Source organism: Gopherus flavomarginatus, chromosome 1, assembly GCF_025201925.1.
Source record: "Gopherus flavomarginatus isolate rGopFla2 chromosome 1, rGopFla2.mat.asm, whole genome shotgun sequence".
Taxonomy (NCBI): domain Eukaryota; kingdom Metazoa; phylum Chordata; order Testudines; family Testudinidae; genus Gopherus; species Gopherus flavomarginatus.
The window spans coordinates 90329143-90352202 of NC_066617.1; the positions used below are offsets into that span (position 1 = coordinate 90329143).

Below are 23060 nucleotides of genomic sequence, written 5' to 3' on the forward strand. Positions count from 1 at the left end.
GCCAAATGGGGGGAGCAGGGAATTATGAATATATTTGAATTTCACTGGTATTAATCTCATTTGGCTGTTAATATTTGCCCAGCTGTAGGATTGGTCAAATAACCCAATGTAATTGAAGTGTGACAAATACTGAAACTTTATCTAATATATGAATAATGTTCAAACCTAATTAAGGCTGTCAAACAATTAAAAAACACAATTGTGAGACTAAAATTAATTGTGATTATTTTTTTTACTGTTAAACAATAATAGAATACCAATTAAAATTCATCTTGGAAGTATGTCCTCTGGAATGGAAGCATGAAGGGGCATGTGAATAGTTAGCATATCTGGCATGTAAGTATCTTGCAGCACTGGAGACAAGAATGCTTGTTCTCTCTTTCGGGTAATATTGTAAATAAAAAGCGGGCAGCATTTAGGGATGCAAATACACCTCTACCCCGCTATAACATGGGTTTGCATATAGCACAGTAGCAGCGGGGTTCTGGTGATGCGTTAAAGGGTCCAGGACTCTGGCTGCTGTGGGGAGGCCTGGGCTCTTTAAGTCACCGCTGGAGCCCTGCCGCTGCTACCCCGGGGCTGCGGCAGCGGACTCCGCCAGCGATTTGAAGGACCTGGGGCTCTCTGCTCCTGGAGCCCCAGGCTCTTTAAATCACCGCAGCAGTCCTGCCACCGCTACCCCGATATATAATGGCATTTCACCTATAACGCAGTAAGGATTTTTGGCTCCCCATGACCGCGTTATATCAGGGTAGAGGTGTATCAGTTAAAGTTAACCAGTTAAACTATATATTTAACCAGTAAACCATTAACCAAGGTTGCTCTGTGGGCCAGGGAAGCAGTGGCTGGGGTCCCACTGGCAGGGCTGGGGCGCAGTCGGCTTGCCACCATGGTTAGCAGTTAAGGTCTGGTTAACAGTAAGCCTAATGTTTACCAGTTAAGTGTTTACATCCCAAGTAGCATTATCTCCCATAAATGTAAACAAGCTTGTTTATCTTAGCAATTAGCTGAACAAGAAGTAGGACTGAGGGACATGTGGGCTGTAAAGTTTTATATAGTTCTGTTTCTGAGTGCAGTTAAGTAAAAAAACAAAAAAAACCAACCACCCAAAAATGACATAAGTTTCACTTTCACAATAGAGTTGGCACTATGGTATTTGAGGTGAATTGGAAATTACTATTTTGTTTTTTACAGTGCAGATATTTGTTGTTGTTTTTAAAAAAAAAAGTGAGCACCATACACTTTGTAGTCTGTGCTGTAACAGAAATAAAGTATTTGAAAATGTAGAAAAAATCCAAAAATTTTACAATAAATGTAAATTTGGTATTCTATTACAGTAGAACCTCAGAGTTATGGAGACCTCAGCAATGAAGCTTGTCCATAATTCTGAAATGTTCCTAACTGTGAACAAAGTGCAGTTTGGGCTCCAGATCCAGCAACTGATACCCCAGGCGAGGCTTCAGCAGCAGCTGAGCTCCCTATTCAGCTCTGACATGAGTTTGCAAACTTGTCCCACTCTCAGCAGGTGTGTGTGAAAACAGCATGACCCCCTCCCAGGGGTGTGGGGTGAGAACAGCTCATGTCCCTCCTGAGGGGGTGGGGGACGAGTTAAAGCGGTGCAGACTCCAGCACTGCTGCTGCTTTGCTGGCTGGCTTTTGCTGCCTTGGGCTGACAGCCCCAGCACACTTTTGGGGGAGTAAGGGGAGACACTGGGGACAGGCAGCCCTGATGTGCCTACATTTAACATGCAATGCAGGCACAGTATGGTATTTGCGGGTTTTTTTTGTTTTGTTTGTCTGTGCTACTGTTTGGTTACTTGTTGTCCTGTTGACTGGTCATAATACTGCAATTAAAACTGCAATTAATTGCAACTATTTTTTTAATGTAGTTAATCTGTTTTGCATTTATCATTTGAGTTACATTGCAATTAATTGACAGCCCTAAACCTAATTTTTCTTGCTTCATTCTCTTCCTGCCATATTCTACTTTTTTTTTCCTCTCCGTTGCCAATCATAATCATGGCATATCTATTTCCTGAGGTGCTGTCAGTCTTTTCTTTCTCTGTGTTCTACTTCCTATCATTTCCCCACTTCTCTCCCGAAAACTCCTCTGTAGTAGTTTTCTTTAACTTGTCAGTCTCTTTTGCCCACTCCCATCTATGCACCTATGCCTTGGGCTTGGAGATCTTACACTTGGTTTTCATAGAACTGGGCCTACTAGCAGGATGCCATAGAGCAGTGGTTCTCAACCAGGGACCCAGGGCTTCCTGGGAACCCATGAGCAGGTTTTAGGGAGTCTGCCAAGCAGGGTGGCATTAGACTTGCTGGGGCCAGGGTAGAAAGCCAAAGCTCCACTGCATGGGGCTGAAGCCTAAGTGACTCTAGCTTTGCGGGGCCCCTTGTGGCATGGGGCCCTGGGCAATTGCCCTGCTTGCTGCCTTCCCCTAATACCAGGCCTGGCTTTAATATTCAGAAAAACATTCGTGGCACAGCTGTGGAGTTTTTATAGCCTGTTGGTTGGGGTGGGGGGGAGGTTGAGAACTCTTGCTACAGAGTCTATAGCCTTGAAATTCACTTTCTCGCTTCAGAACTATGGCCATGTCTACATCTAAAGTTTTGCAGCGCTGGTTGTTACAGCTGTATTAGTACAGCTGTATAGGGCCAGCGCTGCAGAGTGGCCACACTTACAGCAACCAGCGCTGCAAGTGGTGTTAGATGTGGCCACACTGCAGCGCTGTTGGGCGGCTTCAAGGGGGGTTCCGGGAACGCGAGAGCAAACCGGGAAAGGAGACCAGCTTCGCCGCGGTTTGCTCTCTCGTTCCCGGAGCCACCCAGCAAACCGCAGGGAAGGAGTCCTGCTTGCTCTGGGCTCCGGGAACGAGAGAGCAAAACCGGGAAAGGAGACCCGCTTCGCCGCGGTTTTGCTCTCTCGTTCCCGGAGCCACCCAGCAAACCGCAGGGAAGGAGACCTGCTTGCTCTGGGCTCTGGGAACGAGAGAGCAAACCGGGAAAGGAGACCCGCTTCGCCGCGGTTTGCTCTCTCGTTCCCGGAGCCCCGAGCAAGCAGGTCTCCTTCCCTGCGGTTTGCTGGGTGGCTCCGGGAACGAGAGAGCAAACCGCGGCGAAGCGGGTCTCCTTTCCCGGTTTGCTCTCTCGTTCCCGGAGCCCAGAGCAAGCAGGACTCCTTCCCTGCGGTTTGCTGGGTGGCTCCGGGAACGAGAGAGCAAACCGCGGCGAAGCGGGTCTCCTTTCCCGGTTTGCTCTCGCGTTCCCGGAGCCACCCAGCAAACCGCAGGGAAGGAGACCTGCTTGCTCTGGGCTCCGGGAACGAGAGAGCAAACCGGGAAAGGAGACCCGCTTCGCCGCGGTTTGCTCTCTCGTTCCCGGAGCCCCGAGCAAGCAGGTCTCCTTCCCTGCGGTTTGCTGGGTGGCTCCGGGAACGAGAGAGCAAACCGCGGCGAAGCGGGTCTCCTTTCCCGGTTTGCTCTCTCGTTCCCGGAGCCCAGAGCAAGCAGGTCTCCTTCCCTGCGGTTTGCTGGGTGGCTCCGGGAACGAGAGAGCAAACCGCGGCGAAGCGGGTCTCCTTTCCCGGTTTGCTCTCTCGTTCCCAGAGCCCAGAGCAAGCAGGTCTCCTTCCCTGCGGTTTGCTGGGTGGCTCCGGGAACGAGAGAGCAAACCGCGGCGAAGCGGGTCTCCTTTCCCGGGTTGCTCTCTCGTTCCCGGAGCCCAGAGCAAGCAGGACTCCTTCCCTGCGGTTTGCTGGGTGGCTCCGGGAACGAGAGAGCAAACCGCGGCGAAGCGGGTCTCCTTTCCCGGTTTGCTCTCGCGTTCCCGGAGCCACCCAGCAAACCGCAGGGAAGGAGACCTGCTTGCTCTGGGCTCCGGGAACGAGAGAGCAAACCGGGAAAGGAGACCAGCTTGATTACCAGAGGCTTCCTCCTTCCACGGAGGTCAAGAAAAGCGCTGGTAAGTGTCTACATTGGATTACCAGCGCTGGATCACCAGCGCTGGATCCTCTACACCCGAGACAAAACGGGAGTACGGCCAGCGCTGCAAACAGGGAGTTGCAGCGCTGGTGGTGCCCTGCAGATGTGTACACCTTCAAAGTTGCAGCGCTGTAACTCCCTCACCAGCGCTGCAACTTTCTGATGTAGACAAGCCCTATGACCCGGAATCCCAGCTCCCCTCCCCTTTTAAAAAAAAAAGCTTGATGGTTGCAGAGTAGGGCTGTCAATTGATTGCAATTAACTCAAAGCCTCCCTAATCTTGATTAATCAGTTTTAATTGCACTGTTAAACAATAGAATACCAATTGAAATTTATTAATCAGCATGGACACATGTCCTCTGGAATGGTGATCGAAGCATGAAGGGACATATGAATCTTTTTAGCACCTCTGGCACATAAATATCTTGTGATGCCAGCTACAACAGTGCCATGTGAATGCCTGTTCTCACTTTCAGGTGACATTGTAAACAAGAAGTGGGCAGCATTATCTTCTGCAAATGTAAACAAGCTATTGGCTGAAGAAGTAGGACTTTGAGTGGACTTGTAGGCTTTAAAGTTTACGTTGGTTTTTTTGAATGCAGTTATGTAACACAAAAAAACCCTTGATTTGTAAGTTGCATTTTCATGATAAGAGTTTTTAATTCACCTCATACAAGTAGTGTAGTGCAATCTATGTTCGTAATTCAAAAATAACATAGTGAGCACTGTACACTTTGTATTCTGTGTTGTAACTGAAATCAATATATTTGAAAATGTAGAACAGGGGTCGGCAACCTTTCAGAAGCGGTGTACTGAGTCTTCATTTATTCACTCTAATTTAAGGTTTTGTGTGCCGGTAATACATTTTAATGTTTTTTAGAAGATCTATATAATATATAACTAAACTAGTGTTTTATTGTAAAATAAACAAGGTTTTCAAAATGTTTAAGAAGCGTAATTTAAAATGAAATTTAAAATGTTGATCTTACACCGCTGGCCCGCTCAGCCTGGTGCTGGTCTGGGGTTCTGTTTACCTAGGCCTGAAGCGGGCTGAGCGAGGCCTGCAGCCGGGACCCTGTCTGGCAAGGGTCTGTCAGCCAGAACCCCAGACCAGCGGCAGACTGTGCGGGGCCGGCAGCCAGGACCCAGAGGGCTGGGGGCGGGCTGGAGTCACGGCTGGGAACTGGAGGTGTCAGGGCAGAGGGGGGGGCAAGGAATGGGTGGGGGTGCCAGAGTCAGGGCTACGGTTGTGGGGGGGGCGGGGGAGGGAATGAAAGAGTCAAGCAGAGGGCTGGGGGTGTATATGGGAGGTACAGGGATCAGGGCAGGGGCCTGGGGGGGATGCAGGGCTCAGGGAAGAGGGTGTGGTGTTGGGGGCGGGGGGTAAGTGTCAGGGCTCAGGGGAGAGGGCTAGGTGACGGCTCAGGGGAGAGGGCTAGGTGACTGCTCCTCTAAGAACTCCCAATCCCACTGCTCCTTGTCCCCTGACTACCCCCTCCTGGGACCCCTGTCCTCAACTGACCCCCAGGACCCCACCCCCTGTCTAAGCCTTCCTGTTCCTTGTCCCCGGACTGGACCCTACCTGTTCCCTGACTGCCCCCACCCCTTATCCAACACCCCCAGCCCTGGGCCATTTACCTTGAGGCTCTACGCAGAGCCAGACATGCTGCCCCACGGGAGAGCACAGCCCCGGCCCTCGGAGCACTGCACGCAGCGACGGCAGAGCTCCGGTTGAGCGGGGAGTGTGTCTGCTTCCCCACAGAACCAAATGCTGCCCCGCGGGAGCGCGCAACCCCAACCCGCAGAGCACTGTGCACGACAGCAGGGCTCCAGGGGAAGGGAGAAGGCGGGGGAGGGGCCGGCAGCTTGCTGCGTTCGGCCTAGTGCTCCGTCCCGGGAGCGCGGACCCTGCGGCTTGCCACGCCGGGAGAGTGGGGCCAATTGCCCACCATGTGCGCACGGCTATGCTTCTGCTCTCTGCCCCCACGGGGAGAGTGGAGGGCAGAGGAAAGTGGGCTGGGCTGGGCTGGGCAGGATTTTTAATGGCATGCTGGAGTCCTGACAGGCTCCAGCGTACCATTAAAAATTGGCTCGCGTGCCGTCTTTGGCACGCGTGCCATAGGTTGCCGACCCCTGATGTAGAAGAACATCCAAAAATATTTAATACATTTCAATTGGTATCCTATTGTTTAACAGTGCAATTACTTTTTTTTAATTGCCTGACAGCCCTGTTTCAAAGATAACTCTGAAAATGTGAACCAAGTGCAAAATTATGGGAAAAGGTCTGCAGAGAGCATTAAACAACCCCATGATATGCTCTTCTTATCTGGGTGAGGGGCCAATGGTCTCTTGAGTACAGCCACTGAATTTGGTATGTTTCCAAGATGACACAAACGACAGAATTCTGCTGTCCATGTGGAATTTGCTATTTTGCTGCAGCCAGGCACCCAACTATTTTTGCCTCCCTGACCTACCTGCAGCTGCCTCTTGCTCTCCAGCTTTCTCCATGAGGAGAGTTAACTGGATTATAGTGCATACTGTCTGCACTGTCCTGTGGAGGAGGGCAGCAGGGGCTTAGGGAGCAAAAGCTAGTATCCAGTTTGCAGTTAGGGGAAAGAACCAGAAATGCAGCTGGATTGCATATTCAAGAAGTCAGTAGCCAAGACATGGAGAATCAGATTTCCAGTGTCTCCTCTGCCTGACCCCCCTCCTTTCTTGGATCACAGTAGCTAATAATGCCTATGGAGATAGTTCAACTGAGAACACAGGGGAAAAATGATGATTGTAGGACTAGTTTTATAACAGTGACTGACTTATTTTTGTTCAATAGGCCATAGCTTTGCTTTTGTAAAGGCAGGGGGATGATAGAACAAATGAACACTTCAGAATTTAGGGATGTTTGCATTGTGCTATGGAGGACATGAAATATAGGAAACGATGACTGTTCAGGTGCACTGTTTGTGAGAAACCAATCCTTGTACCCTTTTAGCTGTTGGAAGAAGACTGAGATTTCCTACAGGGACACTGTCCTTGAGCCTTGCTTAAGAAGGGGTGGGCGGGGGCGCTTAATTTCTGCCTCTGGCTATCTGATAAACTTGAAGTCTTTCCACTCCCCGCTCATGTTTCTAGAAATTGGGGAGAAGGAAGAAAATGTTCTTTTATCCCAGAGCCTTCTGGTTGCCATGAAAGTAGGTAGAGAGTTCTCGCATTACTCCTCCCTAAAGCTTCTGGTCTGTCAAAGGGTGGTATTGTTTCCACGATTTAACTCCATCTTTCTGTCCACACCTTCGAGTGCCCCTTCCCATGGAACTGCTGTTGCTCAGAAGCTTCCCAAGCTTCTGCAGGATGAAATTGAATTGATTCTTATCAATTTCAGTGCTGCCCACAGAGATCTGAATAAACAGCAATGAAAACTAGCAAGAGGAGCCAGTTTTCACTCTGCTGCTGCTTGTAGAATCTCCAGGATAGCTGCGGAGACACTAGGGCCATGGCTACACTTGCAGTTTTGCAGCGCTGGTAGTTACAGCTGTGTTCGTACAGCTGTGTAGGGCCAGCGCTGCAGTGTGGCCACATTTGCAGCACTTGCAGCGCTGTTGGGAGTGGTGCATTGTGGTCAGCTATCCCACAGAGCACCTCGTCCCATTTTGGCGCTGTGGCTTGTGGGAAGGGGAAGGAAGTGTGTGGGTCTTTCCGCTTCCTGTTCCAACGCCCCGTGGTGCTTTGCTACACATTCCGAGCACTTTGGCGGCATTGTGAGTCTGCAGCGCGATTTCTGAGATTTCTGTTACAAATGGAGCCTGAGCTGCTGAGGACCTTGCTGATGAATGTTGCCAGCATGTCACGCATGGCAGTGGAGCTATTCCTTCAGCTGCAAAGTGACAGTGAGGAGTCTGACGATGATATTGAAACGCCTGACGCTCAAGACACTCAATTGCTTGTGGCAGTAACAGACGTGCTTAGCACCGTGGAACGGCGCCTTTGGGCTCGGGAAACCAGCACTCAGTGGTGGGATCACATCGTCCTGCAAGCCTGGGATGACGAGCAGTGGCTGCAGAACTTTCAGATGAGAAAAGCCACTTTCATGGGACTGTGTGCTGAGCTCGCCCCTACCCTGCGGCTCAGGGACACGAGATTGAGAGCTGTCCTGCCAGTGGAGAAGCGGGTGGCTATTGCAATCTGGAAGCTGGCAACTCCAGACAGCTACCGATCGGTGGCGAACCAGTTTGGAGTGGGAAAGTCCACCGTTGGAATGGTGCTGATGCAAGTTTGCACAGCCATTAATCGCACCCTGCTAAGAAGAACTGTGACTCTGGGGAACGTACAGGACATTGTGGATGGCTTTGCACAAATGGGTTTCCCTAACTGTGGAGGGGCAATAGATGGGACGCATATTCCTATTCTGGCACCACCCCACCTGGCATCAGAATATGTTAATCGCAAGGGGTATTTCTCCATGGTTCTGCAAGCGCTTGTGGATCACCGTGGGCGTTTCACTGACATTTACTCAGGATGGCCTGGAAAGGTGCATGATGCACGCATCTTTCGGAACAGTTCCCTGTTCAGGAGGCTGAGGGCCGGGACTTTTTTTCCCAGACCGCAAGATCACAGTAGGGGACGTCGAAATGCCCACTGTGATCCTTGGAGACCCCGCTTACCCCTTAATGCCTTGGCTCACGAAATCGTATACAGGGAAGCTTGACAGGAGCAAGGACCAGTTCAACTACAGGCTGAGCCGGTGAAGAATGACTGTGGAGTGTGCTTTTGGCCGTTTGAAAGGCCGCTGGAGGTGTCTTTATGGGAAGCTAGATTTGGGGGAAAGCAGCATCTCCGCTATTATATCCGCATGCTGTACCCTCATAATATTTGTGAAGGGAAGGGTGAAAGATTCAGTGAGGAATGGACCTCCGAGGTTCGACGCCTAGAGGATGAATTTGCACAGCCAGAGAGCAGGGCTACTAGAGAGGCCCAGGAAAGGGCTTCAAGGATTAGGGATGCCTTAAGGGAGCAATTTGATGCTGAGAGCCAACAGTAATGTTTAGTGCCTTTACTGTGCTCCTTTCTACCTTGGGGTACAATATTTACCACTTCCTGCAATAATAAAACGTATTGTAAAAGCCATAAAATCCTCTATTCAAAGTACAGTACATAAAAGGCCAGGGGGGTTAGGGTGGTGGACTGTACATTCAGAGGTTTGAATATGTCCTGTTTGGATTACTGTTCAATGTCTGCTGCACTTCAGGATTACTATGCTGCAGAGTAATGGGGGTGCAGTGCACAGGGTAAGAATTATAGTTATCAGGGCTGGTAGGTGATCGTACAGGTGTTGGGGGCAGCTGGGGGTAATAAGAAACTGGCTGCTGGAGAAAGGTGTTTTGTGCAAATACTGGGGAACAAGAAAGAGAGCTTTGGGAGGGGTGTGGGTTACCATGGTACAGATCTGCCTGCATGGCTACGAGAGACTCGAAAGAGTCAGTTTGGCGAGCCAGGAGGCTTATCATGTGCTTTGAGGTTTTTTTGGTAGCCAATTCCTTTCTCCTGCTTTCTGTTTGCCTCCACTCATACATTTTCTCTCTCCATTCCTGCGTCTTCCTACTTTCTCTGTTGTAGTGATTCATAACTGCTTTGATCAACTCCTCTTTTGATTTTCGTGGATTTTTTTCTCAAGTTCTGCAACCGACGTGAGGCCGGTGATCCGGCTGCATTAGTCAAGGTCACTAAAAAAAAACATGTAATACACAGAGGCTACATTGTTTGTTTGTTTATTATCACACAGTGAAGGAGTTTGTAGACCTTTTTGTAGCATCATTCCCACATACCTAACATAACACAGAGAGGCCAGGGAAGCGAAGGCATGGCGAGCAATGGGGTGAGTGTTTCTGCCCCGACTTCACCTGGAAGGGGGAACTGAGTGATGGCTCACGGGGGTTTATCTGCACTGGGTACAGGAGGTGGCTGGTGGCCTGCACAGGGGACAGTAGGGAACATGAAGTTGGCAAGCTGCTGGTGGGGGGGGGGGGGGCGGTCCGCAGAACTGCCGGCCTGCTGGTGAAGGAGGGGGAACGCACCGCGGGGCTGGCTACCTGCTGGAAAAGGGGGCGGGGGGAGACCGGAACGCACCGCGGGGCTGGCTGCCTGCTGGAAGGGGGTAGGGAGACCGGAACGCACCGTGGGGCTGGGGGGGAGACTGCAGGGCGCCAGGTTCGCACTCAAGTATCCCTAAATTCTCAACAGGGTTTCCTACTGCCAGATATATCACTGCTGCGTGTTACCTGGGAAGACGGGGAGGGACTTCTACAGCAATGTGGATTCCGCCCTGGCCCCTATGCAGCTTGCCTGTGTGCAGCCATGGTACCCCCACCCCTCGCTGCACAGTGGATCGGACGAGTTAGCCTGACTGGGACAAGGACCACGGTGGCTCTCCCTATAAACTTGCGAAAGCACATTGCCCACGCTCTGGCTGCAACTTTTCAAGAGATTACCGAGGCAGACTACAGAGACGTGATAGAGCAAATCAATGGGCTATTCCACGTTTAGGCATGCATGCAGGCAGCCATAACCCAAACCGTCCTCTCCCAAAACATAAAAAAATGCTTACCCCGAGCACGATCCTCTGCTTCTTCCTCACGAGCAACTTCCAGCTGCTGCGACTGGCTGTCCTCCTCCTGGCTTGAGAAGAGCTCCTGGCTGCATGCCTCCTGGGACTCCGGGGTGTCTCCCTCCACCACAGTAGCCTGACTCTCGGCTTCCTCTACCCCCTCCCCCACTTCTCCCTGCTCTGAACTCTCCATCGTGCTCCTAGGATTGGCAGTGGGGTCACACCCAAGTATGGCATCCAGCTCCTTGTAAAAACGGCAGGTTGTGGGGGCAGCTCCTGAGCGGCGATTTCCCTCACGGGCTTTGCAGTAAGCACTGCGCAGCTCCTTAATTTTTACCTTGCACTGCAACGCGTCCCGTTCATGGCCCCTTCTCAGCAAGGACTGTGATATCTGCCCATAGGTATCATAATTTCTCTGGCTGGAGCGCAGCTGTGCTTGCACAGCTTCCTCACCCCAAACACTGATGAGGTCCTGCAGCTTGGAACTGTTCCATGCTGGGGCTCGTCTGGGGCGTGGAGGCATGGTCGCTGATTGATTGCACTCCACACCTGGCTGAGCAAACAGGAAGGGGATTTTTAAAATTCCCGGGGCATTTAAAGGTGGGGTCAGCTGAGCCCAGGGCAGTGGAGTGTGCAGGATTACCAGAGAGGCTTAAAAGGTATGCTGGGATACCTCTTTATACCCCGGAGGTCAATAAAAGCACTGGTGGGTGTCCACACTTGCTGACCAGCGCTGGATTACCAGCGCTGGAATAGCTACACCCGAGCTCGACCGGGTGTACAGCCAGCGCTGCAACCAGGGAGTTGCAGTGCTGGCTGTGCTTTGCAAGTGTGGCCACATCCTAAGTTGCAGCGCTGTAACCCCCTCACCAGCGCTGCAATTCCCTATTGTAGCCATGGCCTAGAACTGGCTGCATAGTTAGGATATCTGTGCACCAGATTAACCTCTGTGGCTGCGAGGTTTTTCTTGCGTACTTAACATCTTAAACTTTTTTTTCAAAATGAAAGCTCTGAATTTGGAGAAGCTAATAGCAGTTTCTTGGGGAAGTTTCCTACTTGCCCTAGATAAATTGATATCTGTCCAGAAAAACAGTAAGTCATGGTAAATCATGTTTTGTTGCTGGTAACATTCTAAAATTTTTCTTTGAATGTTAAATATCTGTAATTGTTTCCCTCACACCTAGCTGTACTCCTCTGGCATGCTGAGGATGTTTTGTTTTGTAATGTCATTCTGGTCAGTGGCCGGTGCCTTAATGCCATTACAATACAGTACTAGCCTAAACAGATGCTTAATAGAGAATCCAGCATGAGTTTTAACATGCTGACTAGAGTTAAGTCTTTAATTATTTCATTGCCTTGACCACTACGGATAAGTAAGAAAAATTGAGCAAATGTGAAACGGGTTAAGATAAATGCAATGTTTAATGTTACAAACTAAGTGTGGCTGACAGACCAATAAGTAAACTTTAAAAAGGCCTCTTTTTAATTAAAAAAAGTAAAATATATATATTTAAGTTCTTATGTTGTAGCTGAAAACTATCAAGCCTGTTTTGGAACTAGTTATTGAGGCAATTAAAATGTTCATATGGAAAACCAAAATGGGGTACATGTGGTTTAGGGATATGACTAATCCCCTAATTGGATTACATATGTACACTAATCTAGTCTCCTTAGATTGCTTGGAGTCCCTTAATTCCTGAAAGTGTAAAGAGTTACCTTTCCATTCTTGCTGTGGGCTGGATCAGGCTCAAACTAGACATTTGAGAAGCTCCATTTTTTGCATGAGTAGAGAGAGCCGCCTGTCATGGGAATTTCTGGGCTAAAAGAGTCCAAGTCTCCGCTCCAGAGCCCAAGAAGATACATATTACTCTGTGGAAAATCCAGAGCAACTGATTACCAGCCAGTTTCAGTTGAGATGCTGGAACTATCAAACTCTGGCGCTAAGGCCTCCTTTAATTTTATTTAAAGTAGTGTGATCCCTAAAATAAGAGCAGATTTGCTAGCAAATTTATAGAAAGCTAAAAGCTGCTCTGAATCAACAGCTGGACAGTTGCTGGGACTCTGGCAGAGAAGGCTAAGTGGGGAAAACTAGACATTGTCTCCTGCATCTCCTCTGCTGATTAAGTGCTTACATGGAATCTGTGCCTGTTCTGTGGAGACCCAAGCCTCTGAAGTTCTAAGGCAGGAGCAGGGTTTCTGCAGCCTTCCTCCCTCAGTGGGGCAGCTCCCAGAAAGCAGTGACAGTACCTCAATAGCAGAATCCCTGAGGCCTGGCACAGATGACTGCATCGGCCTGAGATCAGCACGCGGTGGCTCCCTTTTTCCTCTTCCCTCCCCCACAGCAGGCGGAAGCATGGTATCAAAGAGTCAGCAAAGCTTCACACCCAATCACCAAAGTCCACGTTCTCAGCCACATTGTCTGGCTGTGGAGCAGCTGCACACTGCTACTGCAGTGGCAGAGAGCTACTGACGGGGATCCAAGGACAAGGTGTGCCTAGTACGGGGCCCCTGAGCCCAACCCCTTCCTCCATTCCTACCAGCAGTGTAGTCCATTGCAGCAAATGGACCAAGGACTCCCTTTGAACATTCAGGGTTGGAGCCTGGTACACATCATATCTCCAGACCATGTGCAGGAATCTCACTTGAACAAAGCATGAGACCCTGGGAAGCCCCCTTTTTGACCCAGTCCAGTACAAACCTCTTTTACAGGAAAAGACAGCTGTGCAAAAGGGTAACCACAAGGACCACCCACTCCCCTCCCCAACCCCCAGGAACCAGAAGTCTGAAGTTTCTCTCTCCTGAGGAGGAGGAGGATCTAGAGGAGGCATAAGAAAGCGGTCTCTCAGCTGTTCAGACCCCTCTAGTTGCCCCAACATAAAACACTCCAAAAAAAAAAAAAGTTTTCTTATCTCATCTTCTGAAGAGTCTGATTCATGGGATTCCTCTAGTTGGCACACAGTGAAATCAGTTTCCCTCAAGCTGCATAACTCTGCAGAGTGTAGCAGGCCAAATAATACTGAGCACCTGGTTCCCCTGCTCACGTCCATGGAGTAAAATGGCAGATACAGTTCTCCAGAGAGAAGTTCACCTCCTGATGCCTTTGACTGCGCATTCCTTTTGCCCATTTGCTCCCTAAACATTAAAGTCAAAATAGAATGTTGCAGCTGACTGCTCTGAAGGCAAAATTAGATAATTGAGAATGGGAATTATGCCCACAGGGGTGTCATCTCCTGGTAAAGAAATTTAGCCTCTTAGCAGTAGCTCTGTTTGCCTCCAACTGGAATCACAGAGTTTTAGCATTGATCTCTTTCTGGTTGGTTCACAACCAAGGCAACAGATACTTTGTTGCAAAGATGACCAAAAAGTTCCTTTTATGCCTTTCCTCCACTTTTCCTCTCCTCACCAGAATGCTTCAGGAGAGAAAGTAGCACTGGTAATTCTGGTATCCCCAGTTTGGCCATGAAGGGCTGGTTCTCTGATCTCCTTGACAAGGTATGAATACCTCCCATGTGCTTTCCATTCAGGAAAGAGATGATCTTACAAGGGCTACTAGATAATAAAGTACAAGAGCATTTTATCTTTCTGACCTGACCTGTGTGGTGAATATGCACTTTAAGAGGTCTGGATCAGAATCCAGACAGTCCGAGCCTAGCTGCCTGGTTCTTGAACAGAGCCTCTGAGGCCAAAGAGATTATTTAGTGTGCCAATATCCACAACTTTAGCTTCCAGAAATAAATATACTAATTCAGCATATTTACGGACCCATTTGAGGTTTAAACTACTGATGCTAGGATTGCCCCCCTCATTTGCATCGTTTTCTCAGATTCCTTCAAAATGTATTTAGATTAGGCCTGGCACTTCAGGCTCTCAGAGATCAGGTTGTTGCTTTGTCTAGAATCCTTAATGCAGTAGATAAGTAGTGAATTTCATCTTCACCAGATGTCCAGCTTTTTAGCACTTTTCTTAACAAGAGCAACATCTTCCTGATCTGCATAAAGTTGTCGTACTGAATCTTACCTGGTGATCTCAGTGCCATTGTAGACCCTGCATTTGAACCACTCATTAAGGTGTCTCATTACTATCTAACCATTAAAGTGGCCTTTTTTTTTGATGATGATCTTACCTGAGCACAGGATAGCTGAGTTAGGAACTCTGTCCAGCTCCATTGCACTTCAAAGACCAATTTTGGTATTGGATGGCTGCAGACCTCTCAAGTGCATATTAATCACACAGATCAGGTCAGAAAGACAAATGTTCTTGTACTTTATTATTCAGTGTGAAAGGGGAAGAGGGTTTTTTTTGTTCTTTTAGGGGTTCCCCTCCCCCAGGTGGCTCAGATGCTGCATCTCGTAAGCATACTATAAAAGTCAAAAAGCCTAATTCCATTTTCCAATATCAGAGCTGACTCCACTAGAGCTGTGGCAACTTCATGAGCAGAAATATCATTTGCCTCACACAAGAAAATCTGTTTATCACCTTTGAATTCTACAAACTGGACATCCAGTCACTGGATGCTGGTTTGGTAGATAGGTGCTCCTCACTGTAATGTCACAAACTATCAGGAAAGGGTTATCCCCTTTAACATCTGTACATAGTAGTATATTGTCCTCTTTTCCCCATCTGAGTGGACACAGCTATAAAATCCTTATTTCACTGATCTGCCATGTACTTCATTACAAGCAAGAATAGGAAAATTTATCTGTATCTTACCTGAAAACTTCCTTTCTTGGAGTAAGGAGGTCCGCACATCCTTCCCACCCTGAATGGGCTATTCATTGGAAAAGAATAGCAAATTATTGGCATTCAGTTAGTTATTCACTGAAATCCTCGCTTTGCAGGAGGTTTTTTTTCTCTTTAGTCTTACTACTTAATTTTCCCCTCAGATAGCTTTTCCTAGGCTATGGAAGTGTAGCAACTGGCAGTTTTTCAGAGGTGAAGCCACACCTCTCCTGCCTCTGACAGGGTTAGTCAGCCTCCAAGGCTGCAGAGAGCAGAATTCCCAATGTTATGGCTCTGCAGGCTTCGTTACTCCAAAAAAGGACATTTTCAGGTGAGACATGAATACGTTTCCTATTGAGGAATAGTGCAACTTGGCAGAGAGTTATAAAAGTTGTAGACAGTGACTGTTTGCTGATTGCCCCGGACTTTGTCTGCAGTGACCAACTTAGAATTTTACCAGTGGTAGCAATAGTGGCAGCAATAATGTAGATTTAAAAAAAAAAATGGTGGGGAGTGGCAGGAGCACAGTAGCTCATGAGCCCACTACTACTGAAAGGGGGAAGAGGTGCTCGAATGCTCAAGTCTTCCTATGTGTCCACACGGGTAGTGGAGTCCTGCAAAGTCAAGATGGGTGGGTGTGCAGATATGCCACTGGAAACTAAATACACACAGAGCTTGTGGGGTGTGATGGCAAGGGTATTTTTCAGCTTGGTGGGCTAGTAAGGGTAGTCTTCAAGCAAATAGGCGTTGGGGAAGTTTCCAGACCTGATCTATCCATTGTAGGAAAGATAAGACTTGTGATGACCTGTGCTAGTCTCAGTCAGCATAGGAGATAAGAAAAATGTGTAGGATCTGATCTCCAAGGCTCTTAAAACACACTGTTCTTTCATGTCTAAAACTGGACAACTGGCTTATATTCATTTAAGACTTCCATGCTGTGTGAAATATTTTTATCTGGTATTGATAAAGGTGACACTACTAAACAAGAGTAAATATCAAAACTGCTGTCCTCTATTGCTTCAGTACAGCCCACATGCATTCCCTCTACTCCTTCAATAGGGACAAAGACTTCAGTTTTGTAATGCGTGGAGAAATGATGTACCTTCCCCCCCCCCTCCCTTTTTACAGAAAGCCACGAAGAAAACAGACAAGCCCAGGCTGGAGGAGAAAGATGACCTAGATGTAACAGAGCTCAGTAATGAAGACCTTCAAGAGCAACTTGTAAAATATGGAGTGACCCCTGGTCCAATTTTAGGTAGGTAAAAGATATCAAATACTACTGATTTACTATGTATAATTAAATACAACTGTTGCATCACAAGTAATATATGGTCTGTGCTGCAGAGCTTACAGTGTAAAGAGCTAATATGGTAGTCTAGATTTTCTGTGAGGAGTATTATTTAAGTAAAATAAAATACACTTCTGGTTCTTTTAACAGAAGGTAATTAAAACAACCATTGCTAAACAGAATTTGTACTCCAAACAGGTAATTTAACTTAAAAATATCTATACATGTAAAATTAAACAATTTACATTAATGAGAAGACTAATTGTACAACCTTAGAATTAGTGGATTGATTTTAAATCAACAACTAGCATACCTTGATTTAAATCTATTTTAATCTTGTTTTTGCTTTTGTACTTTAGTTACTTCCCTAAAAAGAGGCTAATTGGTTGTAATCCATTAAAACATGCTCTACATTGCCAAGAGGCCCACTCAAAAAAATTTGACAAATGTTTAGGCTGTTGTTGTGCTGCCTCTCATGCTGACTGATATTGTCTCATTTCCTTTCATTTCCCAGTCAGACTCTGTATCCATCTTTTGGTGACTGATGCTTGCTTTATTTGCCAGATTATTTTCACTTGTGATATGTGTCAAACTCTATTTGGATGAAAACTGGAATGCAATTAAAAATGCACAAAACCACAGTATTTGCTTTTTTTTGTTTAAAAAATAAAGCTACCTTAAATGTGCTGGATACACAAGGTAAAATAAGTTTATCAAAATGTATCTTACATTTAAAACTGACTGTAGTTAGGTCAATTGATTTGTTTCTGGTCATCAGATCCTTCCAAGATTTTTAGAACTGTAGCTCTCATCCTTTCCCACCTAGTTCATGTTTGTAGTTTGGAAGAGGAAGATAAACTTTCCTGCTGTTTGAACTCCATTTCAGTTTATTCAGTTCAGTTACTACTTCAAAGCTGACAAATTCATGAAGAGAACATGTGCAGAAGAGGCTCTTGTTGTCAAAAGATAGTTCAGTACTTCAAAAAACTCTGGTTCCAAGTGCTTAGCCAGCGACTTCCACCAGGTCAGTCGTTTGACTGCCTTGAAAACTTCAGCATCAAACATCTACTGCATAATATTTTATCTAATGTAAATTATGTTAATAGATTATAGTAAATTTAGGCCTAAACATAAGTTGTCATACTTTCAAATTTAATTTTAAATAGACTTATTTTTATAAAAATATTTAGATCAGATTTTTAAAAATCACTTTCATCTGCCTTGTTCAGAACATTTCCTCCCCCTCCCCATAGTCTGGACAAATACAGTTCATGGAGTAGGTTTGAGAAACTTGGTATTAGACCTCCATATATCCAATAATTTAGATATCTTTCTGTGGCTCGTGACTTTCATTGGTCACCTGCACAGCAGACTGACCAGTCAGGAGAGAATGTGCATTACTCAGCAAGCTGACTTGAAGAAAACATGATGCACAGTAATGTTAGGGAGCTGTTGGGAAAGCAGAGGTGGAAACTCAAATTTAAACACTTTCACACTGCAATTCCCTGTTATAAGTTTGTTTTTGTATTTTTTTTTTTTCCTTCCCTCTCCCTGAAAAATCCATTTACTAGTCTTGGGGATGCATATTCAAATCGCAGAATGTAACTGCAGTGAGATGGTGCCAGTAGTCTCTTTAAAACACCAAAGATTGAAATTTTGTACTCTAAACTGCTTGCTATTGGAAGACTCCTTCCCCAGTCGATAGGGAATAGGTTCTAAAACGTCTGAATTGCTAAGTATATACCTACACCAGCCTGTTTCGTATCCTCTGCAGCAGAGCTCTAATGGAACTGTTAGCTACAAAGAGATGTTAGTCCACACAGCCTGTCTCAGATTTTTTTGTGCTGACTTTCTGTCCCAAAGTATGCAAAAACATATGTAAAAACCCTTGAAGTAACGCTGGGGGAAGAGCCACCTGCAAAATCTAAATGCTTAACCTATAATTGAGAAGATTCTTTAATTTGAATTGAAACAGACATGGTGACCTACCAAAAATGGATCACGCTGTCTTGAGAAAGTCACTGCCACTCCATCTTGGCAGAAAACTTGGTAGGCTCATGCTTGAGTAGAAACAAAGCAACATCAGCTACTTTCAGGGCATTGACAGGCTCCATGGGGTTTGCATGAGTAGCTCTGATATGGAAGAGATGCACTAGACCTCATACATCTTCAGGCTATAAAATTTTTGTGGGTAGAAACTCCATTTTGAAAGATCTCTGTAGTTACAATAACATCAGCTGCTTCTTTAGGTATCCTGTGTTTCATAGCTGGAATAATGGACTACAGTGTTGTCTTGATTTATACTATATCTAATGGAAGTGGGCATCCAGGCCAAACAGTTGGCACTACTAAGTATTAAGTGGGAAAGCTCTCTGGACAAGAAGTTAGGAAGGCCCTAATGTCTGAATCAATACAAGAAGAATATAAGCCGTACTCAAAATCTTATAAATCCAATAGTTCTAAAGTTTCTTAGCAAACAAATACAAGAGAACTCATGCAACAGGGGTAAATAGATTCAGGGCAAACTCATAAGATGCTTACTAAATTCCTTGAAGCAGACAGAATGATTTGCTAGTATACTTCTGTTTGCAGAAAGCTGGATGCTTACCACATTAGATGAATGACTTCTGGATATAGCCCAGAAGGAATATGAGAAAAATTGATCAAAACTCTGAAATGCAGATTTAAACTTCATAGTCCATAAAAGAAAGCGAGTAGGAAGGCAGTCATGCTACTTTAGATATTTCTAATAGAAACTATCTTCTTTCTTGCTAATCTTGGTTCATAACTGATTGTGTGGGAAAAGAGAAATAAATTATCTGAATTACTTTTAACAAGTTTCTGAGAGGCAGACACCGATGTATACCCTAGTAGCCATCTCCCAGAGATTTTCTCTCCTGTAGATCTGAAGGAGATATGCCTTACCTACCTATCTATACCGCTTGCAGGAGGTTCCTTCATTAAACAGCAGTTGTCTGTCTAGCCACAGCTCCTTGAGTACTTTTATGAAAGTACTGATATTTCTGATAGTGGCACCTGATAGGAAATGATTTGCCTGTCCCTCTTCTAGGAAGTTGTTTAGTTAGGGCCCCTGCCCCCAGAAACTAGCCAATAGCTGCCAACTGTGTACAGATCAGATCCTGGAGAAGCTGAAAACTGCTATTTAGGAGGTCCGTGGTTCCTTTGATCCATATCTACACCAGCGACACCATCACAGGACCTAACCAGATCAGCCACACCATCACTGGTTCATTCACCTGCACATCCACCAATGTAATATATGCCAGCAATGCCCCTCTGCTATGTACATCGGCCAAACTGGACAGTCTCTACGGAAAAGGATAAATGGACACAAATCAGACATTAGGAATGGCAATATACAAAAACCTGTAGGAGAGCACTTCAACCTCCCTGGCCACACTATAGCAGACTTTAAGGTGGCCATCCTGCAGCAAAAAAACTTCAGGACCAGACTTCAAAGAGAAACTGCTGAGCTTCAGTTCATCTGCAAATTTGACACCATCAGCTCAGGATTGAACAAAGACTGTGAATGGCTTGCCAACTACAGAACCAGTTTCTCCTCTCTTGGTTTTCACACCTCAACTGCTAGAACAGGGCCTCATCCTCCCTGATTGAACTGACCTTGTTATCTATCTCTAACTTGCTTGCTAGCATATATATACCTGCCCCTGGAAATTTCCACTACATGCATCTGAGGAAGTGGGTATTCACCCACGAAAGCTCATGCTCCAAAACGTCTGTTAGTCTATAAGGTGCCACAGGATTCTTTGCTGCTTTTTCAGATCCAGACTAACACGGCTACCCCTCTGATACCTTTGATTATTGTGCTTCTAGGGGTTGATTTTGTGTATGGATAACCTAACAGTAGAACAAATTCTTTTTGATACTTCCACACTTTCTCCTCTTATGCCATGGATGTCAGGCATTTGCCCAAGTGGCATTCTTGATTTCCAGTGACCAATTCTGGGGGCAGAACCAAACCTGTGAGCAAGCTGAAGACTGACAGGCAGATCTGTGTGCCTTACTAGTTGAAGAAAAGAGATTCTTAGCTCAGTATTAATAAATCCTCCTTTTAGCCCACCAACAACTAAACAATGAAACTAACTTGTCACTTGCATGACTGATTGGGGAAGGGACATTTATGGCTCAGGCAAAGATCCAGCATGCTCTCTTCATATTATAGCATGTCTCAAGGAATCTAAGTTTAGATAAAACAGGTGAGTAGAATGCTCTGACATTGTTGGTTGATGTTTTTAAGCAGGCACATCCTGTGTTGAGTGGCCAAACAGGTTTAGAAAGTAAAAAGCTAAACAGACAGAAGCAAGTCATAAGAGAAGTAGCCAGTAAGACTGCCAAGGGTCTGTAAACTAGGAAGGTCCAACATTTAGAGTCAAGTAAAGGTGCACCATCTATCTTAATTCTTTGAATATATTTTCTGCCTTGTTACAGCTACTACAAGAAAGATCTATGAGAAGAAATTGCAGAAACTGAAGGAACAAGGCCCAGAGTTGGGGTCTTTGACACCTCTACCAACAGTTTCTTCATCAGCTGAGAACACCAGACAGAATGGAAATAATGATTCTGACCAGTATAGTGACAATGAAGAAGGTAAAACTAAAGTGGAAACTCAAAATAAATATAAATTGCTTGAGTTAAGTTAAGAATAAGTACCTTATAAGCCAGTTCATTTATAAGTCGACACCCCACGCACACACACCACCCAAGATGGATAAGTAAAAATGGAAAATTTTTATAAGCTGACCCTATAATTCAGGGGTCAGCAAACTTTGGCTCCCGGGCCATCAGGATGGCCCAGGAGCCAAACCTAAGTAAACAACTTAGCACACCAACTGCTTACCCTGACTGGGGGTAGAGCTGGGATTCAAGGGAGTAACCTCTTTGACCACCCTCCCCATGACCCCACCTCTAGTCAAAGACCCCCACACTCTCCGCATCCCATCCCTTCCCACCTTATCTGCGGGAGGGCCAAGAGACAATGTATCTGACCTGGCCACAGTCTGCTCCAGCAGGCCGGCCTGGGTGGCATGGCCGCAGCCTGCTATCTCAGCAGTAGTTTCCCCAGGAATTGAAATTAGAGGGGGTGTTTGAATTTACAGGGGAGGTGTCAGGACTGATGAGATATAAAAGAGATATGAATAAAGTAAATGTTTTATTAGGATAATGCAAATTTAACGTAAGGATGATGCAAGCTACACCAAAACACATAACAGGTCTAGATTTGTAAAAAAAAAATGTATTTAATCTAAATTGACTTTTGAAAAGTAAGCCATCATGGGATAAGCAGGAAGTCCACTCATGGATCAGTAACTGGTTAAAAGATGGGAAACAAAGAGTAGGAATAAACTATCAGTTCTCAGAATGGAGAGAGATAAATAATGGTATCCCTGAGGGGTCGGTACTGGGACCATTACTATTCAACATACTCATAAATGATCTGGAAGAATGGGTAAAGAGATGATACAAAACTATTCAAGATAAGTCCCAGGCAGACTGCGAAGCATTACAAAAGGATCTCACAAAACTGGGTGACTAGGCAACAAAATGGCAGACAAAATTCAATGTTGATAAATGCAAAGTAATGCACATTGGAAAACAATCTCAACTATACATACAAAATGAAGGAGTCTGAATTAGCTGTTGACACTCAAGAATGATCTTGGAGTCATTGTGGATAGTTCTCTGAAAACATCCACTCAATGTGCAGCGGCAGTCAAAAAAGCCAACAGAATGTTGGGAATCATTAAGAAAGGGATAGATAAGACAGAAAAAATCATATTGCCTGTATAAAAAACCATGGTATGTGTATACCTTGAATACTGTGAGCAGATCTGGTCACCCCATCCCAAAAAAGATATATTGGAATTGGAAAGGGTTCAGAGGTGGGCAACTAAAATGATTAGGGATATGAAACAGGAGGAGAAATTAAAATGACTGGGAATTTTCAGCTTAGAAAAGAGACCACTAAGGGGGGATACGATAGAGGTCTATAAAATCTTGACTGGTGTGAAGAAAGTGAATAAGGAAATGTTATTTAATCCTTCACATAAACACAAGAACTAGCAATCACCCAATTAAATTAATAGGCAGCAGGTTTTTAAAAAAAACAAAAGGAAGTACTTCTTCACACAACATAAAGTCAACCCATGGAACTCCTTGCCAGGGGATGCTGTGAATCCCAAAACTATAACAAGATTTTAAAAAAGAACTAGATGAATTCCTGGAGAATTGGTCCATCAGTGGCTATTAGCCAGGATGGGGAGGGATGTAACTCCGTGCTCTGAGTGTCCCTAGCCTATTTGCCGGAAACTGGGAATGGGCAACAGGAGATGGATCACTTGATGATTATCTGTTCTATTCATTCCCTCTGGGGCACCTGGCCTTGACCACTGTCGGAAGACAGGATACTGGGCTATATGGACCATTGGTCTGA

At 45.9% G+C, this 23060-nt stretch overlaps 2 protein-coding genes across 10 annotated transcripts in view; one reads left to right on the top strand and one right to left on the bottom strand.

Annotated features, from left to right (window-relative positions):
* TMPO (thymopoietin) overlaps window positions 1–23060 on the top strand; it is a 57593-nt gene that overhangs the window by 8747 nt on the left and 25786 nt on the right. For all 9 annotated transcript variants that reach the window (XM_050935594.1, XM_050935590.1, XM_050935589.1 and 6 more), the window contains exons 2-3: window positions 16429–16555; window positions 21059–21217. In XM_050935594.1, coding sequence (XP_050791551.1) covers window positions 16429–16555; window positions 21059–21217 — 286 coding nt within the window. The remainder of the gene's footprint in view (window positions 1–16428; window positions 16556–21058; window positions 21218–23060) is intronic.
* On the bottom strand, window positions 9137–11245 carry LOC127042579 (zinc finger and SCAN domain-containing protein 29-like). Its single transcript, XM_050935923.1, has 2 exons — window positions 10582–11245; window positions 9137–9700 (listed from the first exon to the last, which is right to left on the bottom strand). Exons 1-2 carry the CDS (start codon window positions 11102–11104, stop codon window positions 9576–9578), a joined length of 648 nt encoding a protein of 215 aa, XP_050791880.1. The 5' UTR covers window positions 11105–11245; the 3' UTR covers window positions 9137–9575.

Coding starts and splice junctions, on each gene's coding strand:
- LOC127042579 (XM_050935923.1), bottom strand. CDS start 11,104: ATGCCTCCACGCCCCAGACGAGCCCCAGCATGGAACAGTTCCAAGCTG. Junction 9,701..10,581: donor AGCAGAGGATCGTGCTCGGG/GTAAGCATTTTT, acceptor GTTTTTTTTTAG/TGACCTTGACTAATGCAGCC.